Source organism: Corvus moneduloides, chromosome Z, assembly GCF_009650955.1.
Source record: "Corvus moneduloides isolate bCorMon1 chromosome Z, bCorMon1.pri, whole genome shotgun sequence".
NCBI classification, from domain to species: Eukaryota; Metazoa; Chordata; class Aves; order Passeriformes; family Corvidae; genus Corvus; species Corvus moneduloides.
In genome coordinates this window covers 30,616,957-30,633,491 of record NC_045511.1, presented here as the reverse complement: position 1 = coordinate 30,633,491, position 16,535 = coordinate 30,616,957, and the positions used below count along the sequence as shown (strand labels likewise).

The following is a 16,535-nucleotide window of genomic DNA, read 5'->3' as shown; positions in this document are numbered from 1 at the left end:
TGCCTGTTAGCCCATCTCTAACTCCTCTCGTTCATCCCCATGCTGTGTGTTTGCACAAAGGCATTTAAGTTCAGTCCCTGATGAAGCCACCTTACTGGCTGGAGTGTCAGACTAGCATGGACACTTGAGCCTCTTTTGTTCTAAACGCAAAACATGAAGTTAGCTGAGCCAGCAGGAGCAGCTGATGGTGCAGTAGTAGGTACCTGCATGAGCTGCCTGGCCTCACTGTTGGCAGTGCCATCATGCCTTTATGGCATGCTGTCGGGGTATGACAAACCATACAGTGAGGGAGGAACTACTCATTAGGAATCCAGAAAGAGCCTCACACACCTGTACGTTTCATGTATTAGCAAAGAGAAAAATCTCCCCTTTTTAGAATCTCTTTTATTTACTTGGATAAAAAGATAATAGTGTCTCAGCTGGTGCAAGGCAGACTCTGACCAGGGCAACACCAGATTTTGGAGACAACTACTAGCAGTATTTCCTTACTCCTTTAACCTATTCTTCAAAACAGAGCTAACTGTAGTTTAACCTACAGCTAATTTCACATGGTCATTCTTGGGATTTGAGATTATACTTCACACACTGGCAGTGTAAGCACAAGTGAATGACATCTGAAAAATACAGGGGCCTTTGCTTTGTGCTGCATAGCAGATCCAACACACCTTTGCATCCAGAAAATACTTTTGTAAAGATTGATACAGTGAGAAAAGGTTAATCTTTTCTTAAACCACCCTTTATTAAAAAACATAAACATTTGTAAATATATAAAATTATAAAGTATCAAGTGCTTCTTGCTTCCCAGTACAGTGGAATTCAAAAGTGGCAGGTAAATTTAGTGTTAATCTGTTTGGTGTGTTAGTTCCAGGGCTGCAGAACTGACCAGTTAGTTTTGCAAAAGGCAGCTAATCTCATTCCTCTGACAGGTTTAAGCACTCTTGTTTCACTTTGGTTTCAGACTTCTTTCCTGCTCCTTTTGACAAATATCAGTGCTTACTAGTGAGAGCAAGGCTGGAGCTGTAGGAATGAGCAGGCTCCCTAGAAGGATGCAAATGGGTGTTTTACTAAGGGAAACTTTGCTGTCCCTCAGCAAAGTTTTCCAGTTGCTAATGGGGAAGAGAAATCAGACACTGAGAGAACTCTTGTACAATGTTCCTCAGCATTGGGATCATCTTCTATCTGGAGTGGATAAAGCTAGTCACAGGTTCAATTTGCATCAAGGTCCCTTAATCAGCAAATACTCAGATTGCCTTGAAATACATATGGTAAGAAGCATCACAAAATCCCAACTATCTAATTTTTTTTTTTTAACCACTTATGTGTTACAACATAAGAATTTGTCAGGTAGTACACCTAGACCTGAACACCAAAGCAGGACACTACACTGCTGTGGAAGTACTGTAAAATGAAAAATTCAGTTGTAGCCACTGTAATTGTCACTGTAACTGAACTCCAAATGGGATCTTTTGTCACTTCCCATCCCTTCTAACACTAAAGAACAGATGTCAGTTGCAGAGAGAACTGCAAGGTGTTAATGTTGTTTCTTACTTGGTTTCCCCCACAAAGCCCCTGTCACCTGCAGAAACTTATGACAAGTCTCTGCACTAAAGGGTCACCTTTGCCAGTTCTTCTGCCGGCTTCCACCATGCCAGGCACTACGGTGTCACTGCCCAAAGAGTGATGCTCTATAGGAGAGCATCACGCTAATTTAATACTAAACCAGCAAGTTCATCTTCTTATGGAAAACTTAAACCACTGAAATTGCAAGAGAGGTGGAGAAACAGAATCCCAAGTGAAACAAGTTAATCCTGAATGTCTCAGCATTTAGCAGGGAGCCAGAGGGGGGTGGGAAATGCTGCTGTATTCAATTCTGCTGCTTACTGATATCTTCTCTTATAGGCAGCACTACAGGCAAGGCTTTTCTTCTCTTGTAGGAGAAGATAGTGACTCATTGTAACAGACTTGTATTACAGGTCACATACTTACACATCCCTGCTGGAATGGAACGACGCTCTAGCATCTACTGCCCTTTAGCTAAGAGGCACAATTAGCTCCAACCAGAGTAGAAGAGTTGTTATGCTGTACAAGAACCCACAGCCCTTAAATAGAAGTTTTCCACTGGGTTCAATCTTTCTGAAAACCTTCACCCTTGATCCATGTACATGAAAATAAAAAAATGGCTGAAGTATGATGCTACCCTGTACTGTAACATTTCTTTAGCTTGAATCAAGTCAGCTAAAAATTTCAGTTGTGTGCATAGTTGTTCATTCCCGCTTTGATCTTTCTGACAGGACAGCCTTTCTTTCACAGCCCAGATCCCCAAATAAACACAAGACTGAGGGATGCACAGCAAAGGTGCCATTTGCTCTAGTCCTTGCTTGTTATGCAACAGGACACAGATATCCCAGTGTACCAGCTCAGGATTGGTCCATGCCCACAAGTCTGAGTCCTTAGCCCTTGGCATCCCCTTTTTGGCCTGTTTAGGATTCAGGAACATCTGTTGTTGCTGTATCCTCTGCCTTGACCAAATCAGCACTGATTATCTCAGCACGGAGCCGCTTGTAGTCAGTGTGGAAGAAGATGACGTAGAAACAAGCCATACCACTACAGAGGCCAGCCAGCACCAGTACCGGAGCTGCAAGAGAGATACACTTTTAGGCAGTGAATCCAAAACTCGCCACTGGTGCAGAAATATACAGGTCACCTCCCCAAAACAGCACCATCTGTCTGACCTCCTGCCAAGGGTTACCCCTGAGAACACGGTGCAGACCACACTGGGGCATTACCAGTTTGGTAACAGACAAATCTTGCTTTACCTAACACTGGAATAGGAAGAGTATTTAGGTGGTATGTGGAAGGTTTCCAAAACACTGTATCCTGTGTGACCCTCCAGGCTGGAGGTCTTATACAAGTGTACACATTGTGCTTGTAGGAGTGTGTGTCTCTCTGTAAGTGTACACATGTGTGTCTTGTGGGGTGGTGAACAACATTACAAAAAAGATTGAATGAAATTACTTGCGTTCCATAAGAGAACCGGTCCTCACAGGTAGTGCTTCTTGTTATATCATCTGAGAGCAAAGTGTAGAAAAACTCACTAAACATGAACTTTTATTAACAACAAGTTTGTGTTTAAAGAATCTTTTCTGAAGGGAAAGAAAAAGTATATTTAAAAGCCTGGAAGTAGTTCTCATTTCACCAGTGTCCTAAATAAACATCTCTATCCCTTTCTTCATAGGTTTATCTGTATGTATCAGACCACAAAAGGAATTGGAAAGGGTATCTAATCCCAAGACTCAGCTCTGATGGCAAATTGCAGGCTTTCAGAGATTAAGCAGTCAAATTGCTTTTTGGGGACAGTTATTATGAAGCCTCAATCCCTTAAAGTTAGTAGACCTTGTTCTGGGGAGTTTCTGCTCAGGCAAGCAGGATATATTTAATAGGTGATGGCCAGCCTTTGCTTACAGTGTCTCCAGGTGTATTACATGAATGTGAACCAGCTGAGAGATCAAGACCAGGGTTTAGCCTGCATTGAAAACACTTATGTACTCCTATTCATCTAAATTGCTGTCTTTTCTCCTGACCAGCTAGGAAAGGAAGGGAAATTTGGAGTAAGTCAGAACAAAGCTGTACAAGTATGTTACAAACACAGGCAGCTGTGTATGCAGGAGCAAGGGAGGTAGCTTTCAGTCAAAGCATTTGTAACCTTGGCCTCTGATATGAAAACCAGCCCTGGTTATGCTACATGGACAGTGTCTTCCCCTCAGAACAGCCACCTTCTAGCTTGATGAAACTCAAGTCTCTGCAGGGTGACCGCAAGAGAAATTTTAACCCAGAGCCAGCAGTGGCATTCATGGCACCTTAAGAGTTCTTCCCATTTCAATCTTGCAGGATTGGTTTAGCAGGAGCAGCAAGGAGTGCACCATCAGGTTCGGAGAGGGGGTTAGAAGATACACTACAATAGAAATCAGACTTGCAGGGTTCCTCACACTGAGACCTGGTGGAGAATGGGGAGTACATGGGGTGAAACCGAGTGTCCAGCATCATTTCCCAAGGACATACGTACTTGTCCAGTCCAGTGCTCCATCCTTGTCAAGGGTGCAGGTGGAGAATGGATCCTCAGAAACATGGACGGTGAGAGCTTGTAGAAGAATCATTAAAATCACACCCTCAATCTGGCTGTGGGGAGAACCCAACATGCACTTGTTACTTGTCTGAGTTACCAGTACTGCAGACAAGGCCACCTTCCCCAGCTGGAATAGAATGATGCCTCTTTCTAGAGCATGGTCGTTCTAGCAGAGAAAGCTACAACTGGATTCCTCTGGCCCAAGCATTTGGTTAACTCGTTCTGGCCCACAGGGTCTCCAGACACAGGGCCCGTGTGGCAGGATCACTATACACTCCCTCTGAAGGCGAGCAGATGTTGAACTACACCTGTAAAAAAGCTGAGGCATATTCACTGGGCAGAGACTTGGAAACACCTCTCACTGCAGGACTGAGGATACAAAGAAGTCAGGCTATGGCTTCAGCCTCCTCCTCAATCACAGCTGGCTGGCAGCAGTCACTAAGTCCACAGCCAGTGAGAGACAACAGCCTTCAAAGGCAGTGTCTGATACCTCTCACTGACTGATGTTTCTTGCTGCTGCATCTCCACCTGACACAAACAAATGGCTCCAGAACACTTGTGTCACAGCTTAGAGCTCCAGCAAGTCATTCCTGCTGAAGTCCAGAGCTGGCCCTAGGCAGGTAAATGTGTAACAGGAAGAACAATCACTGTCCCGTCTGTTGTGACTGATGAGCCCCACGTCCCTCAGCAAAGCACTGAGAACTGACTTGTCCTGTACTGTTGTGGGTGAATGGGTGCCTCTCTCAGGCATGCATCCCCCACCTGCTTCAAAGGCAGGTGGTGCTGGGCAGGGTTAAATTATGCTTTATGCCAAGCAAGGGACACCTTCATCTTCCTTCTTGCTTTTCTTCCACCTCTTCCACATAGTCCTTCTTGTTTTAAAACATATAGCTCTTCAGCTCTATGGCTTAGCCAGCTAGTTCCCCCCTTGCCGCAGGCATATGCCCAGACACAAGAAAGGCATTAAGCAGGATGGGAAGCACTGATGTGCATGCTCTTCTCTGTCTGCACCCACACCCCTCTGTGTGTGTGTGTATGTGTGTGTTAGAACCCAAGCTCATCTGTTAATTGGATTTAATCTGCCTGCTTACCTTGCAACAAAAATGAGGCCTGTAGATGTGCCCTCTCCCACAGGGTAGGAGCACTCCACAGCCAGCTCCATGGCAATGGGGTAGATGGCAAAACCAAAGAAACCGAAGAGTGAACTGGTGATGGCCAACATGATGGCTTGATGTCTGAACCGAGAAGTCTGTAGGCAAAAAAAAGCAATACCAAAGTCTCAATGTCAGCATTGCTGTGCAGAAAGTCTCTGAATCCTTAACCTGCAGGAAGTCTCAGGGGATGACTCACCAGTATACTCCCTACCTGTTCGTGAAATCAATTTTTTACTTTCAACCCTCTAGAGTCAACAAAAGGCTACAAAATGGAGAGCTATCTGTTGAATTGAAGTAAGGAGAGGATCAGCAGAATTATCTGCAAAGCACTGGTGTACTTTGCTGTACTGGTGTACTGCAAAGTCCTGGTTGTACTACTGTAACTTGACTCAGTGACTTACCAGGAGTGTGTTCAACATCTCTCTAGGGCCACGTGAAACACACACCTTCCTCCCAAAGCAAAGTAACATTTCGAAATTATGTTTGTATTGGGTTATGCGTGAGAATTCTGGGTTGCTGTAGCTCAGTGATAAGGAAAATCAGTCAGACATGCATTTGTAACACTGGGATTTTAACATCAAAAGACCCAAACCAAAAAGCAAACAAAAAACTACCTGAAACATTTACAAAACCTGGAAATTAGTTTAGAGCCTAGAACAGCCTTGTCTCTAACTCTGGAGAAAAGAGCATGACCTTGTCCAGCCAATGCTAGTAAAGACAAAGTACTTTGCAGCCACGCTGCTGGTACCTCTTTCCTTAACCATGTAATAAATTCCCACAGAGGAACATGAGGTGTCTGTCCTGGCATGGCAGTAGACCTGGCCCAGCTTGACTGGTTAAGTCAAGGAAAACTCTGTAGGTCTGGAATCTAAGTTCAAAGTGCAAAGGGATCAAACAGATTTGAATGGACAATTTTTGTTCTACTACTTTGAACTAGTAGTTCATCTGTATGGGATGAAGGTGAAGGACGGAAGGGGAGGAGGATTAAGTTTGCTTGTTGGTCCTAACCCAGCCTTTTGCCTACTCAGCACTTTAACTGAGTCCAGGCAAGCTGTATTGCATTCAGATCATCCTCAAAACAACTGCCAGAACATGAAAGGGGAAAATGCAAGGTTTGCTTTAGGCACCTTGTCCTACATTGACTAAGGCATTGTATTTGTCTGTCTCTTCCAAATGGAGAAGTCTTGGCTGAAGAAAGGGTCTGATCACCCTCTAATGAAAGTCTGGATTTTTCATCACACAAGAGAGATGCACAGCATAAGACTGCTGGGAAAGCAGAAACCTGCCCCATTCTGGGTCCTCTGCAGTGCTGGGAGTTCTGTGTGTCACAGTCAGATTCCTGCTGTGTGATGGCTCCCATTGGCAATGGCTGTGCTTGACTGCAGAATTTGTACTCTAGGCCCCATGGGTATAAAGTCTGCAGGTTTTGCATTCCTCTCCTGGCTGAATTCAAGTGTTTTCCTCTTCTTCCTCTCTTGTTCCAAGGAACTACTTCAGAACTAGAATGTAACTAGGTCCTTTCTACTAATGTTACAACCCTGACACCCACCACTCTTGAAAGCAGGTGTTGGGAAAACATGACATTCTTGTTCATTTTTATAAAATAAATACTTAGCAATTGCCTTTCTTTTTTTGAAAGAATGGTCTCGGGAGTCAGAAAGCAAACATGGTGATCCAGCACAGGGAGGTAGAATTATGCCAATTTATCCCAAATCAGTCTGTCTCAGGCTCCACAGTGACTCAAATCCTCAGTAAAGGGTTTTTCTTTAAAATATTCCTAGCCCAGAGAGATAATCCCAAAGCATAACACATGGCTTAATAAAAACTATGACATCAAACAATCTTGATTTAAGGTGATGATTTATCAGATGGCAACAGAAATAAGCCCATGGGAATGGCACAATGCAAGGGAGAACTCACCACTGCAAACATGATGCTGGCAAGTGCACTCAGACAGAAACTAATCTTGGTGGACTCTATGAACTTCCTTGTCCGGTCGACATACATGCCTAGCAGGAAAGCACCCAACAAACCACACACAGTGAACAGTGCACCATTTAGGCCAGCAAAATCCTGGAGGGCAGAAAAATAAATAATGAGAAACTAAAGCAGTGAAGAAAGAGGTTTTAATGTCACTGACCCATCTGCCAGCTACCAGTGGTTCACTCACTGAGGTAGTAAAAGCTTCCTTGCCCATTGCAGTAGCTGAGGCCTTCAAAGGGCTCTGAGTAGCAAATAACAGAGTCCACATGCTTCTACAAGTGTGTGGGGACAGCAGGGTGACAGCACTCCCAAAGGATGACAAGTCTCTGTACACCCATTAAGGGAGGCTGGATGCAGAGCAATAGCAGTTCCCTGGTATTAAATACTCCAGCCTGGAGCCACTGGGTTCTTCCAGGGGCAATCAGGTGCTTTGTCCACACTGGTGGCAACAGGCCCAACTGCCTTGGGACCTGCTGCTGTTTATAATCACCCTCCTGGCCATTTTCTTACCAGGGACCTGCACTGGCACACCCAAAGCACGTTACAGGAGACACTAGCTGTGTCAAAGTCTAATTAGAGAGGCAGTGAGCAGTGGCTAGGATAGGGTACATGCTCTGTTGCCTGCAGTGATTGCCCTTTGCTTGTAGCACTTCTTCAGCTCCTTAAGAATTCAAACGCAGACAGCAATCCTGAAAGCAAAGAAGCTTTTAACAAATTTGAGTAAACATTTTCAGGACCCTCAGGGGCACTGGAAGGAAAGGGTATGGAATAGCTTCTCTGGGCTAAAGGGCCAGGACAAGCCAGTCACACAGAGACAAAATAATGATGCACAGAAAGCAAGGCTGAAAGGCTGAAGAGGTTTCCAGTTAAAAGCCAGTAGAGTGTGCAAAATGTGACCTGGCTATGGAGACCTGAGCCAGAGATCAGATCTGGGAGTGAAGAGGCGGTGGACAGAGACCAGACATGTAAATGTGCATGCATAACAGCTGGAGAGGTCTTTTAACAGGAGGCTCATGGGGATACAAGCAGCAGGACTGAAGCGCAGCCTGCTGAGGGGAAACACCTGAACTGGGAGGGCCCTCCTAATAAGCAGGAGGGAGAAAGCAGGAGTAACCAGCTGTGCACATACTGTGCTGAATTGTAAAAGCAGCATCTGGCTGGTGTCATGGGAAGGATGGGGAAGAAGCTGTGACAGTACCACTGACTTCTTCTGCTGCCCTGGCTTTATGTAAGTCTGTGCAAAGAGGAAAAGGTGCTTGCATCAGCCTGCCTTCAGCTTCACTCTAGGGCCTGCTTGGGCCCCATTCTACTCTGGAATAGTGACGGAAGGCTGCAAAGACATCAGTGCTCTGGAGTGGCTTAGAAAAATCAAAATACTCTTTTTTACTAAATTTTTTTTCATTTGCAAGTGGGAGCCTGGCCACGGGCAGTAATGAAAATGCAGGTCATCTATTATACTAAGAGATTGGCTGTGTTCTGGATTAATGTACTGCTTAATCTATATTAGATAACGTGAGCAAGTAAGATATGAGACTGCAGCATATTCAATTGTCTTCATTTTGCTCTGAGTCCTTTATGACAGCTAATCAATTTGATTGTATCATGATGTAGACAATGGGGAGAGAAGGAAGAAGACTCACATTTGAATACCCCTTTTCACAAAGGATCTGTTCTAGCAGAGCTGAAAAGCAGGTGAACATCCCAATTCCTCCTCCAAAACACACTGCCAGGATGATGTATGGCTTGTTTCTCAGGAGCTAAAAAAAGAAGTTAATGTAAGTGGAGGAGGAAAAAGGCCTGGCTGTGACAGCAGACTTGAGGGTCAGTGGCTCTGACTGAAAATGCTGACAAGGTAACCCCATGATCATTGACAAAGTATGGCTTTGTCCTGTCATTTCAGCCAGAGGACAAGTTACAATGGGGAACGTGTAGGGAGGAAGGAGCTCTTCAGTGCGCAAATTCTTCCTTCACTTTGCCATGTGCTATCCTACCTGTCATCACATCTGTTCACAAGACTCAAGTTGTGTGCTCCTCTTGGATAAGCCCAAGTGTGCCTGTTTGAGCCATCTGAATGGCAGCCAGCCCACAGATACATGGTCAGATAGCATCTCTTGCAGCTTTGCTGTGAGCAGGTTCTGCTCGCTGGGGAAGGAAGGGCTCCTGATCTCATTCAAGGGGCTTTTCATGGCAGGTTTGGGGGAGTGGCATTCAGAGTCTGCTTTGTAAGCAGATCCTTCAGCATCTCTCTGTCTTGCAGGGCTGCATCCGTCACCCCAGCATGGCAGTCCCTTTGCTGTAACACTTACCATTTTGAGCCCAGTGAAGAATGGCTGTGAGTTGGAGTTGGTGGCACTGGCTGACGGAGGCGTTGGTGGGACCTTCTCGTGAATCCCCAGAGTTGCTAGAGCACAGGCTGTTACTGCTGGGACAGCATAAATACCCAGCTACACAATAAAAGAACAAGTTAAGTTACCAGTCTTTCCAGCTCCACCACCTCCGAACAAATAAATCAGTTGGACCCAAATCAGCCCAGCTGACTGATTAAAGCAGTTTTCATTTACCATCAATGGAATGTGCTTTCCTTCAGGAACTAGTGCAGGTGACAGCAAGTTTGCTATAAGAATGCCCAAGGGATTGGCTGGAAGGAAATAAAACAGAAACATTTTTTTTCATGCAAGCAGTCAGAATCGTGTATCCACCCCTATTGCCTGCCAGCTGCAGTGTGCAGCAGTGTAATGAATGAGGACAAACAAGGCATATATACGGAGAACCAGGAGGGGAGCATTTGGAGAAGCTGACTGTGTAGTCTTACTGTTACTGCATCTGTTGTTTCACCCCCATGAAGTCTGTTCTATAAAACCATTTCCCTTCAACTCTCAACTCCTGTAAACTGTTTATCAACTATGGACTGTGATGTCCTCACCCTCACAAGGCTGCCTCAGTAAATGTCAAGCTGAATGGAAAAAATTAAGATGGGCGAAACCATGTCATCTGTCCTGGTGTTACATAGCAGGAGTTACAGAGGTGTTTTTCCTTCTAAATTCCCCTATGCCATTAGGCATGTACACATTGCGTACAGGACTCCCCTGTTAAAGGGTGAACAGCCACAGCTCTCCTACCCTCTGCTGCCATGACGGATGGTCCTCTTCCTTAATTGTCTTAATGGCTCTTAATTGCACTTACACTAATATGTCCATGTCCTTCTTATATATAGGAATCTACGACCAGACACAGCTCTTCACATGTGCCAGGGGACCTCCCTCGAGCTGTTGCCAATGCTTTTTGTGAGGGTCACCAGGATGCTGTTAGTTGTCTTTGTCAAAAGGCCATGAACAGCATGACAGCTCTCTAAACTGACACTAGATAATTCCTGAGGCCTTTCAAGCCTTTATACTTCCTTTGCAAAGGCCAGGCAGGTATACAAGTTGATCTTTGCTACCCACTACAAAAATCACATGACAGCAGAGAATGTTGTATATTTTGTACTGGAGGAGGCAGCTGCATTCTTATGGGGCTGGAGCTGAGCAGTGTGTGAAGCAGCACCCCTGGGACTCAGCTTCAGAAAATCCAAAACCACGATTTGTTAATGTTAAGACAATGTTCTGCAAATAGTCAAACAAGTAAAGCTACTTTTGTACTAGTGTGCAAGGATGGGGTTGAGAAAGCCAAAGCCAACCTGGTCAGTCTGGTGAAGAGCAGTGAGAAATGCACCCTTATATACTTTAGCAGCAAAAGGAAAGTTAGGGGCCTGTTGCTAGATGGGGCAAGAGACTCAGTGACAAAGGACACAGAAAACACCAAGGTATTCAACGCCTTCTTCGCCTCTTTTGTGATTGGTAAGACTGACCTTCAGCCTTGAGACCAGAGGTAAAGTTTGAAGCAATGAAGATTTACCCTCAATGGAGAAAGATTAGGTTGGAGAACTCTTGTTGACTCCGGCAAGGGAAGACATGCAGACAATCAGTGTGATTGATAATGCAAGCTTCAGTTTATTGAAATTCAGACTTTGCTTTTATACACTCAAATATGCCTACTTGTCACTTCTCTATTGTCTACTGATGCTGGGTAAAAAGCTACATTTTACATGTATTGCTAATGTTGCGATTCAGGGTTCCTCCTCATTTCTCATGGTCAGTACATCTTGTCAGCACATCCTGTTGTTTATAACAGGATTGTCAAGAACACTTCGTTTGTGTCCTTGCCTTCTTTCTTTATTCTCATGATTTCTGTTCTCACAATTTCCTTATTCTGCAGCTAGCAAGAGGCTTACAAAGGCCTGCTGATTTCTGCAGTTAGCAAGAGGCCTACTTATGTCAAGCTAAAAAGGTGTTTGCTTGTACAGCTCTTCCAAGGACCCATGTCCCTGATCTTCCAACCATTCTTCAACAGAGAACATTAAATAGCCCAGTCACACACAAATCCATGGGACTGATGGGATGCATCAGTGCTGAAGCAACAGATCGTTTTCACTGCAAGGCCATTCTTGGTTACCTTTAAAAGGCCACAGCAACTCCAAGAGGCTCCTGAGGACTGGAAGATAGCAAATGTCACTCCCATCTTTAAGAAGAACAAGAAGGAGAATCCAGGGAACTCCAAGCCTTTCAGTCTCACTTGTTCCTTAGGAAGGTCAGGAACAACCAATCCTTGCCACCATTTCCAGGCACATGAAGGGTGACAAGGTGAAAAGGACAAATGCTTAACTAACCTGGTAGCTTTTATACAGTGAAATGACTGCTGAATGGATGAGGGAAGGGCAATGGACACTGTCCCCATAACAACCTTGCAGACAAGCTGATGAAGTACTGGCTAGACAAGTGGACGTGAGATGAACTGAAATGCAGCTGAATGACTGGGCCCAGAGGATTGTCATCATTGACATGAAGACCAGCTGGAGGCCAGCCATCAGTGATGCAGCCCAGGGGTTGATCCTGGGGCCGTACAGTTTACCTGGGTGATAGGACAGAGTGCACACACAGCTGGTTTGCAGGTGATGTGACACTGGGAGGAGTGCCTTGCAAAAGAGATGGCCATGCTGCCATTCAAAGCTACTGCACCAGAATGGAGAAACAGGCAGAGGGGAACCTTGTGAGGTTCAGCTGAAGGAAATATAATATGCTGCACCTGGCAAAGAATAATAACTCATCCACCAGTACCTCTTGAGGCTCACCAACTGGAAAGCACCTCTGCAGAGAAAGACCAGAGGAGGTGTGGGTAGAGGGTCCTGGTGGACACCAACTCGACCATGAGCCAGCAACACAGCCTTCTGATAAAGAAAACCACCAGAATCCTGGGCTCAGCATTAGGCAGTGTTGTCAGTGGGAGCTGCTCTTTACCCTCTAGTCAGCACTAGCAAGTCCACATCTGGAGTGCTGCATGCAGTTCTCAGGTTCCCAGTGTGAAGGAGACGTGAATTAACTGGTCCAGAAAAGAGTAAAGATGATTTGAGGACTGGAGCTTCTGTCAGAGGAGACACTAAGAGAGCTGGGACTTAACAGCCTGGAGAAGCTGCTGGAAAGCAGTTTTGCAGAGAAGGACATGGGGTCCTGGTGCATTGCAAGTTGACCACAAGCCAGCAATACATCCTTGCAGAAAGGTGTCAAACAGCGCGTTGGGCTGCATTAGGAGGAGCATGTGGAAGATTGTGATCCTCCTCCTCTACTAAGCCCCGGTGAGAAACATACAGAGTGCAAGTCCAATGCTGGGTTCCTCAATACAAAGTACCGAGTCAGTGGAGCAAGTCCAGTCAAGGGCCAAAGACATGATTAAAGGTCTGGAACATCTCTCATACCTAAGGAGGCTGGGACAGCTGGGACTGGTTAGCCTGGAGAAAAGAACCTTGATCTGCAATTATAAAGATGGAACCAGACTTTTCTCAGTGGTGTACAAAGCGTAACAAAGGAAACTCTACCTGAATGTAAACTTTTTTACTGTCATAGCTATTCAGCAAGATGCTCATATAAGCTGCCACACCTCCATCCTTGGAGATGATCAAAACGTGACTCAACATAAACCTCGTCAACCTGGTCTAGACAACCCTGGTTGAGCAGGGGGTTGGACAAGATGATCCCAAGAGGTGCCTTCCAACCTTGTCTGTTCTATAATCATGCTGAGGCATCATTAATAGTCATATAACACACAACTGTTGCATTTCTACTCTGTGCTTGGGAAAGTGCTAGCTTATGGTGCTGGTGAAATATGACCTGCTTCTAAATACATGGAAACAATTAAACAGTTTCGAAGGAGATAGATCATGTCTTCTCTGTTGGGCTAAAATGCAACTAGGTGTTTTAGGGGACTGCCTGTAAACTAGTCAGCTGTTTCCATGAACTATCAACATGCTGAAGCAGTTCCAAAAGGTATAGATGAGGGTTGAAAATGTGAGCACTGGGCTAAATTCGGAAGGACTGGGGACCACCTGAGTAATTCCATGGTTTCAGCTGCCTTGTTTTCCTGGGAAGAGCAATTACACGAGCCTACATTATGAATGGAAAGGAGGTCACTGGAGTTACTCAACTATACATTATGATCCAGGGGTCCTGGTGGACTAGCTTGCAGTACTCTGCAGTGGGGCTGTGTGTTTTGTGGTCAGTGATGCTGATGCACCGAAACTTTTCATGGTGCAGAAAATGACATACCAACAGACCTCGGTAAATGAAGACTCCTATGGATGAAGCAGAGGTCACTCCAGTGGACTCAGACAACTCTTTCTTACTTCTGATACAGGAGACTTTCTCGTGATCTTAACAGGAGATGTTAACAGAAGACTGCTTCTCTCTGAGTAAATCTCTACAAGTGATGGGTAGAACAAACACTCAAGAGCTGAGTCATTAATCATTATGACAGCTGAGTCATAGTAATTTCAGCTGCTCAGCAGAATCCTGGGTGCAAGGTTCGTATTTGGGAAGCCTATCCATAGGCATTAATCGCAGAAAGCTGTAGGGCCAGTTTCTGTATGCAGCACTGATACTGACAGTACCAGAATGCTGAGTGCTGCTCTGTTAATTATACAGGGAGTGGGCACTGATAAACTGGAGCAGAATGACACAAAAAGCTCAAATGAGCAACAGGAAGAATGGAGACAAGTGGGAAGAAGCAAAGGGAAATCTGGCTGTAAAGTTGCTGGGTGGGAGCTATTCAGTCTTTCAAGAGAAAGAAGAGAAGAGGTGATTCTTTCCGTAACTACCTGACAGACAGGTGCAACAGGATGAATAGATGGGGCATAAAGAGCATTGAGATGAGAAGTAGCATGTTGACATTTGCCATGAGGTAATTAACCACTGGATTAAATGACTGGAGCTGTGGTAGATGCTCGTTCCAGACAGTACTTAAATTTTTTTGAAATTAAATCCTGATGTTGTACAGCAGACATTATGGGTGTAACCAGGCATTATTAATGGAAGCCCTCCACAGAGCAACATGCAAGTCTTGCAGCAAACAACCACAGCCCATTCAGCCTGCACTCTGACATCCCAACATGGCAAACACTGAACGGCTTCAGGTCTTGGGATTCCACTGTTCCTTGCTCTTCAGGTTTGTTCTTTGTCCTAGTTAGATCCATTTGGTTCTGTAAAGGCTGAGGATGCTATGTGAACAAAATGCTCTTCAGCTTCTCCGGCTGCTCTCTCACTTAAAAAGAGCATGTTGTTTGCAGGCTGGGGTCCTTCAGGGCAGCACTGAGTGCACAGTGCTCCTTGGTAGTGCTTGTATCATGCCACACTGACAACAGAGCTCCTTGTCCAGCAGGGAAGGTAAAGGTCTGTCTCAGCGCTGGAAAACCAGGTGAGTGATCACATCCACCCTATTCTAGGAAAAGCAGCGCAAAAATAATTTATTCGTTCTGAGAATAAATCCATTCTTGCTGAACAACGGTGCCTATGTCTAGTCTAGCAGCAGCATTGGGAAAGCTGCATAGGGGAACTCTTCTTTCCCCATGCTTAACCCTTCCTTACAGCTTCAAGGCAATGGAGAGGGAAGGTGGCTGCTGGCTCTTTTGAGGGGAGGACAGATGAGGCTGCCATACACATGCAGGTACTGTGAAGCCAGTGAACCAGCCCAGTTTCTGGGGCACCTCTCAAGTCCTTGGAAAAAAGAGGAAGAGATTTCTTTGGCTGCTGGGTAAAACGTCACATGAAAGGAGGAAACAGGTCTATCAGGTGCAGTATCCTGTCTCTATCTGTGCCCAAAGGAGCCAAGAGAGGAATGTGATTAGAGCAAGCTTATCCGGTGCCTCTCCTCCCGTTTCCCAGCTTCCAGGCACTTAGCAATGCAGGCGTGCTTTCTGCATGGATAGTCCTGCCATTTAGCATCCCCAACATGTTTGTGTGGACAGACAAGTATATTTTATCTGTGTGTGCATACATACCAATTAGGAATACGTGCTCAGCCTTCCTACTGGATGAACTGGTGGCCAATATTGTCACAGCAGCCTCACCTCACCTATATCTAGTTACGGACTTTGGCAATTGTGACCATTGGCACTACAATGCAATTCAAGACACCTTCCTAAGAAACTGCAAAATTAAGGCCACTAAAGACTTGGTAACATTAAGGGCTGTCCTCAACCTATGTGATATTTAGGCAAAGATGACAACCTGGTCCTGGAAGAGAGGAAGTAGGTTAGGAGTCTGGGTGGCTTATTCTGAATACTGCACCTCGATGTGGCTTAGACCCACTTCTTGTTCCCCTGTTTTGCTGCATGTGGCTACAAGACTCCTGGGTGGAGCTGTATTTGCAAGGGCAAATGACTGTAGTACAAAGGACTTCCTCTGCCTGCTGCCTCTGAAAGGCAAACAAATTGCTAGCAAGTTCTGTGAGGCAGTAATGTTACTTTGCAGCTATCACTTACACATTGATGCAATCATATTTGCTGTTGCTCTCTGGTGGTCTGGGAACCATAGTGCTGCCAGCTTTGTTGGTGAAAAGATGATAAGAGGCTGTCCTAATGCACAGAAGCATTGCCCAATAAACAGGTACCAGTAACTCTGGGAACCCAAGCTCAGGAACTTCAGAACACTGAACATCCGGGTGATGCTACCAACCATGTTCAGCCATGCACTCAGGACCACCTGTAGTGAGCAAAAACAGCCAGGGTTTGTGTGCTGAAGCCTGAAGGGCAGAACTTAAAACAACAGATTAGCAAGAGCAGGGTCTCCAATGCACCACAGGAGACACTGGGTGTTAGTAATCACTGCCTGCAGACCATCCCCATCCCTCTTACCCACGGCAAGATGCTCCTGATCCTACCTGCCTCCTTAGGGAGCAAGGTGGCTGTCTTG

General features: G+C 45.4%; 1 protein-coding gene across 2 annotated transcripts in view; it reads right to left on the bottom strand.

The window, feature by feature from the left end:
* Positions 1 to 714: 714 nt before the first annotated feature.
* Positions 715 to 16,535, bottom strand: part of SLC49A3 (solute carrier family 49 member 3) — a 24,931-nt gene continuing 9,110 nt past the window's right edge. The window contains exons 3-10 of one of the 2 annotated variants that reach the window (XM_032095628.1): positions 16,106 to 16,325; positions 9,822 to 9,898; positions 9,567 to 9,704; positions 8,901 to 9,017; positions 7,198 to 7,350; positions 5,215 to 5,372; positions 4,064 to 4,176; positions 715 to 2,635 (exon numbers count right to left, since the gene is read on the bottom strand). In XM_032095628.1, the coding sequence (XP_031951519.1) occupies positions 2,481 to 2,635; positions 4,064 to 4,176; positions 5,215 to 5,372; positions 7,198 to 7,350; positions 8,901 to 9,017; positions 9,567 to 9,704; positions 9,822 to 9,898; positions 16,106 to 16,325 (1,131 nt within the window). In that variant the 3' untranslated portion in view covers positions 715 to 2,480. The remainder of the gene's footprint in view (positions 2,636 to 4,063; positions 4,177 to 5,214; positions 5,373 to 7,197; positions 7,351 to 8,900; positions 9,018 to 9,566; positions 9,705 to 9,821; positions 9,899 to 16,105; positions 16,326 to 16,535) is intronic. The other variant, XM_032095630.1, reaches the window with a different exon arrangement.